The 6,436-nt window shown below is 32.9% G+C and overlaps 3 protein-coding genes across 3 annotated transcripts in view; 1 reads left to right on the forward strand and 2 right to left on the reverse strand.

Moving 5' to 3' along the window:
• Window positions 1–3,626, forward strand: part of LOTGIDRAFT_163657 (hypothetical protein) — a gene marked incomplete at both ends in the record, with an annotated part of 5,829 nt that extends 2,203 nt beyond the window's left edge. Inside the window, 2 exons of the mRNA XM_009060184.1 lie at window positions 2,227–2,465; window positions 2,611–3,626. Coding sequence (XP_009058432.1) covers window positions 2,227–2,465; window positions 2,611–3,626 — 1,255 coding nt within the window. The remainder of the gene's footprint in view (window positions 1–2,226; window positions 2,466–2,610) is intronic.
• A 414-nt stretch (window positions 3,627–4,040) lies between these two features.
• LOTGIDRAFT_163658 (hypothetical protein) lies at window positions 4,041–4,667 on the reverse strand (the record flags this gene model as incomplete). Its single annotated transcript, XM_009060185.1, has 1 exon — window positions 4,041–4,667. The coding sequence occupies one exon, from the start codon at window positions 4,665–4,667 to the stop codon at window positions 4,041–4,043; it is 627 nt and encodes a 208-aa protein (XP_009058433.1).
• Window positions 4,668–5,642: 975 nt separating this feature from the next.
• The window catches only part of LOTGIDRAFT_163659 (hypothetical protein), a gene marked incomplete at both ends in the record, with an annotated part of 1,949 nt that continues 1,155 nt past the window's right edge, over window positions 5,643–6,436 (reverse strand). The window contains one exon of the mRNA XM_009060186.1: window positions 5,643–6,069. Within this exon, the coding sequence (XP_009058434.1) occupies window positions 5,643–6,069 (427 nt within the window). The remainder of the gene's footprint in view (window positions 6,070–6,436) is intronic.

The raw sequence follows: 6,436 nt of genomic DNA on the forward strand, positions 1-6,436 counted from the left end.
TGTTTATTCCTAAATCCACGTGGACACCCCCTCAGGCCGCCATCCATCCTGAAATATTGAAAGCATTTGCGAGTATGAATAGCCAAACAGTGAACCTTTCCATAACACACGAAAAGCCTAATCTCACACAAGTGGAACGTGAAGCGTTAAACCTACTTAAGAAAGACGATAGCATTGTTATTAAAAAGAGTGACAAAGGTTCATGTTGTGTCATTCTGAATAGGGAGGATTACGTTTCAGAAGCAGAGAATCAACTGAATAATCCTAAACATTATGCCATTTTACCGAAACCAATTTTCAAAGAAACTGCTAACATGATTAACAATATTCTTGCCGATTTAGTCAAAACTAGTTATCTCAAACAGAAACAATATGACTATCTATCTGCCAAACCTGATTGTCGCGAGAGACATTTGTACACTTTGCCTAAAATCCATAAGAATCCAACCAAGGAGTGGTTTATCTCGAATAAAATCCCTAAAGGCCGCCCGATTATATCTGACTGTGGTAGTGAGTCATATGCAGTGTCAGAATACATTGATCATTTCTTACTACCTCTAGCATGTCAACATCGCGTCTACCTTAAAGACACAACCGATTTTGTCAATAAAATAAAAAATCTTCGAGTTCCCTCTAATGCTATTTAAATTTCTATTGACGTTTCTTCTATGTATACCAATATCGATAACACTACTGGTTTAACGGCAGTTCGTAAAGCTTTTAATAGAAACCCAGATCCAAACAGACCCGACGATGCAATTCTACAGCTTTTAGAGATTTGTCATAGTCGAAACGATTTCACATATAATAGTAAAACATATTTACAAACTTCAGGGACAGCAATGGGCAAACGATTCGCCTCTTCGTACGCAAACCTTTTCATGGCAGAGTGGGAACGTGAGGTGTTGCCCCTCTGTCCATTTGACCCACTTTTTTACGGACGCTTTTTGGATGACATTTTTATGGTTTGGACTTATTCTATCGAACAGTTTTGGGAATTCTTTGAAATTCTCAACAACCACCACCCTTCTATCAAACTAACCGCAAACGTGAGTGACAAAAGCATAGACTTTCTCGATACCACAGTCTTTAAGGGAGATTCCATAGCAGAAACAAATAAACTGGATATTAAAGTGTATTTCAAAGAAACTGATACTTATCAACTCTTGCACAAGAGCTCCTTTCACTCAAAACATACCTTTTCTGGTATAATTAAGTCACAAGTTTTACGATTTCATCGAATTTGTACAAGATCTTCTGATTTCAACCAAGCCTGTACGATTGTTTTCTCAAAACTGAAAGAGCGTGGGTACTCTAAACGATTTTTACGAAACATAAAAAATTCCACCTTAGCACAGATAGCAGCTAAAAACAGACTTTATGCCGAAGTACCTCCAGGTTTAAGAAGTGCTCCATGTTTGTCCAGTAAATGCAAAACATGTCCCTTTATATCAGAAACTCATTACTTTGTAAGCAACTCTACGAATAAAAGGTACCCGATCCAGGAACATCTAACATGTGAACATTCGAATGTAATATATTTAATTTCATGCAAGAAATGCCCCAAACAATATGTAGGAGAAACTAAGAATAATTTACGAACTCGCTTTAATGCTCATAGGTCAGACATCAAATTAAAGAAAGACAAGCCTGTAATCATTTCAACCTCGACGACCATTCAATAGACGATCTCGCCCTAATCCCAATTGAGCGTATAGAAATTGACTTGCCCGAAGATGAAACTACCAAATTCCGTCAATCTAGGGAAGCCCATTGGATTCAGACATTGAATACAGCAAGACCTATTGGACTAAATATTCATCATAATGTAGGCATAACACCCTTTATTGTCCCGTTTAATACAACCAGCAATCGAGCAAGATAGTTCATGCCCACTATAAGAGCCTTCAAGAGAAATTCCCCCATGTCTATAAGCAGAAAATGATAGTTGCATATTCAAAAAATAAGAACTTAAATGATAATATTGTTCATAGTAAACTAAAAACAATCAGCGCATAACAGACACTATACTTATTTTTTCTAATTTCAGATCAGAATAAGAACAGAAGAAAACCCAATATCAAGACCCTTAATCCTAATTTCTAAATAAAGTGTCTGCTCCACCCTAGGCCTGTACATTTGGGAGAATCAAACCCTCCCTTCCCCGAAATCTTATTATTTGCAAAATATTAATTTCATATGTTCCTATCAACATGAATCATCTAGTTTGGCAGCAAGGGGTAATTCATCTAATCTACCAATGAATTTGAGAAAGATCGAGGATGTAGACATTGCAAAATACACCAAAGATAATTGGGAACCTTTAAGACACGAATGGGAACCTTACGCTAAAAGAGATACGTTATGTCTCGGAGCTTGTTTGATAAAATACAATCAAGCAATGAAAGAAGTTGTATTTCAGAATATTTCCAATAATCTAACGGCTCCTTCTTTATCTTTAAAGGGTTGGTATTATTTATATCATTACGATAAAGAAATGGTTGAAGAAGAATGGTATGAAAGTACTAGAATGGTTCCGAAACACACCGAAAAAGAAAACGTAGAAAAAGTTTACTCACATACTCACCCTTTTATAAGATATTTTATCAGACAAAGTATTAAAAGAGGAGGAGGCAAATCGAAAATCATTTGAAACGAATAAAATGGATGAAATTTGTAATATATTAAAGGAATACACAGAAACAGCAAGTGATAATATAATAGATTTATTCAAAGAATACAGCGCTAGCACGAAAGATAAAGCGGAGGTTCATTCGAGACTTAAAAAAATAAAATGTACTAAACTAATGGCCTTTGATGCTAACGGTTTGTACGCTTCCGCCATGTCGGATTTAGATAGCGAATATCCGAGAGCAGAAAGTGGTAGACCATTTCGACAAGAAGAAAATAAAGAATTTCTCAAGCTCTTTAACGAGCAGAAATTCAGACCTAGAACTGCTATTTTAAAAGTCTGGTTTGAATATCACAAAAACATGTTCTTCCAACCCATACCAGCTAAAGATAAAATCACTTTCACGAATAGAATAGGTAAAAAGGAAACTGGCACTAAAATCAGGTTCAGAAATGGTTTCTGTCACGACGTTTTAACATCGGTCGATATTCAAGAAAAAGTGACAGCCGGTGGACGAATTATTAAAATATTAGATGGTATAGATTACGAAGAAAATTTTAAAACCCCACCCTATAGAGATTATATTTTAATTTTGAGAGATTTAAGAAATAAATATAAACGAGAAGGTAATATCGTAGGTAGTAATTGTATGAAATTATTAGGTAATTCGCTGTATTCTATTCAGAAGGATATAACTGCATCGAGACATCTATGGAGTGAAGTGACTTTAAAAGCCAACTTCGATTCACACGTTATACACTATGAAAAAGTAAATGATAGTCAATATATAGTTGAGATAAATGAAGAAGAAAAAGAATTTGACTGTACACCTCTTAAATCTACACGACTAACACCTAGTCATTTGGGATCATTCGTTTTATCTCACAGTAAAAATATAATAGATAGTTTATACATTTCGTCTAGCAATTGGGATAAATTAAATGAAGGTGGGTTGGTGTCCGAAAATGATTATTGTAAAGGAAAGAATGATTAAGGTGATGGTGGAATTATATTTTCCCGAAATCTAAAGATAAGATATCCGTAGAAGATTATATTCGTTTAGCTAGTGGACACGATGTAACGAATGAATTTAAGAAACCTAAAAAGTTTCACCAATGGAGTAGTTATTCCAAAAGATGATGATAAACAAAAGAAAGTTTTTATAAGTTATTTAAATCTCGTTAAGAGAAAAGCACCAAACAGTGAAGGAATCATGTATCCTTGCAACGACGGAAAAGAATTGAACATGGATGAAAACTAGGAATTTGATGATTTCGATTACCTTACTATTCAAGAAGAAAATGAAGAGTGTTAATTTTTTTGTTTTAAATGAAGTTGAATAACAATTTCCTCGTTACCAAAATTTATAAACCTATTTTTAACATCTTTGATTTCCAGATTTATATCTTTAATCATAAAAGGAATGAAGTGGTAAATACGTCGTTTGAAATGGTTTCTCTATAATTCTATATCCTATCAGTACAGTGAATGTTGGAAGACTGTAAATAATCTGACGTTTGTATTTATTGAAAAATCCACCGTTTATCAAATTGCAATGTATATTTATCACATCGATATCATTCTCGATATTAGCTTTGTGTGGTGCTAAAGTGGATTGGGTGTATAGTCGTTTATCAAATCCTAGTAACGTATTCAATGAATTTTCTACGTTGAAATCAACTTGACTATTATTTCTTAATATCAATTTTATTTTGTTCAGATTCAAATTACCTTCGAATTCAATATTGTTTTTACCATTTACACTTCCTCCATATTCAGATATGTATTCGTTAATGGCTATGTATTCGTAGCTTCCTGGTAGTAAACGTATGGTTTTGAACGTAACTCCGTTATCTGTTGATAATTTTATTTGGTTATTTTTTTCGTTGATATTTCTAATGGAATTGTAAACAGAGAAATACTTTAATTCCAATTCATATTCTTGATTGCGATCGAGTTCGTACTCATAATCTAGAGATAATTTAATGTCTGGTTTATTTGAGGTGATGACGAATAGTTGTTCTTTAATTGACATTTTTAATCACGCTTTTATAATCATTTTTATCTATGATACTTTTTTCTAGGAGTCTTTTTAATATACAATTTACTTCATTATATTGTCTGTGCGATCGATGTCCTTCCTTCATTGCCGCTAATATTACTCGTAATCTATTAAGTAGTTCCTCGTTGTTGTCGGATAAAAACGTTATACCTTGTCCAGATGCCACCATATCTTCGAAATCGTCTATATCTTGTGTGATTGAATTGTTGTCTTCAGCATAATCATCTGCTTCGTCAACTTCGTATTCATCATCTTGATCAATTACTTTTATATATATTTTAACTTCTTTCGATCTTCTTGTTTCGGGTCCCGACTTTCTTATTGCATCTAGAAATTTTGAGTATGCTACTAAATCCTTATAATCGGCAATACCAACATACTCTCGTTAATTTAATTAAATCTATTAATCCTCTCGTTAATGTTAATATAAAGTCTTTTGTATCAATTTTGAATAAAGGGGAATTTGGACTAAATATTATTCTAAATCCATTAAACAATAAACCTTGATTATCAACGATTGGTGAAATGCTCTTTGGTAAATCTGGGTTAGGGTTTGAAAAAAGACGATTTATATCATCTAATGTCCTAATTATAATACCATCATATTCAATCGGTTTGGGGTGTTCTATAGGAGGTGTGGGTTCTATAGGAGGTTTATATTCTAAAGCTAATTTCCTTTTAATATCCTCTTGAGATTTTAATATGGGTTGAAATAGAGTTTGTAGATTTTCCGTTAATCCGAGTTGTTGTAATCTGTTATTTTCAACTTGGGTCTTTATTTTATTCTTAGCTTTGATATATTCTTTATTTCTTTTTAAAATATTATTCCAATCGCTACTCATTTGTAAAAAAATAAAATTAACATATGCCACGGGTTTTCTAGTATTTACATTGGGTTATTAGGAAATATTTCTCAATGATTACATTTTTTGCCCATTTTTTATTATTTTAATTTGTTCCAAAAATCACTCCTTCTCCTTTATACTTTGAAAGATATATTCCTTCTCCAGTGTGTATATTTTTTAAAAATATTCCATTACCCTTATGTTTGACTTTGACTTCTCCCGTGTCAATACTATCTACTAATTTATTTAATCCTTGTTTAACAGTTTTCTTGGTTTCTTCCCTAAATGTTTTTCCTAATTCTTTTATTGTGCCTATCATTTCTCCCACTCCTGAACTTCGTGCTTCCTTTTCCAGTGCTAAATTATGTCTGCGTTCTTCAGCGGCTTTAGCATCATCTGCTTTATTTGAGAGGACGGTTTTTGTTATTCCAGTAGCCGCTGCAATACCACCAAATATTAAAGGTAGAAGGAAAGGTAAAAATCCACATTCTTTTGCGTTCGCGTCAATTCTTTCTAAATCTATATCGTCTCTGACTTTACAATATTTGTATTTATCAATAAGTTTTTTAGTTATACTGATTTTTTTACCGTTGAAAGTTATTACAGTTGGGGAATCTGTTTCAATGTCTTCTATTATTTTCATAACTAAAGTTTCTGGTTTCATTTTTAAGGGTGTATTTTTTACTCAATTCTTATCATTCTTCTATCTGCTATTTTAATTAAATGTTTTGCTTCTTCCAATAATAAACAATAACCTGTTACATCTCCTGGTGTTTTTTCAATATGAATATTTATGTTCACTCCTGTTTTGAAAAGATCTTCTTGGTGAGCTGATAGATCAAAACAGAAGATTGGATGATTAAGTGCAAAATGTACATATTCAAACTGAGGTAGATT

This window comes from Lottia gigantea (genome assembly GCF_000327385.1).
Source record: "Lottia gigantea unplaced genomic scaffold LOTGIsca_41, whole genome shotgun sequence".
NCBI classification, from domain to species: domain Eukaryota; kingdom Metazoa; phylum Mollusca; class Gastropoda; family Lottiidae; genus Lottia; species Lottia gigantea.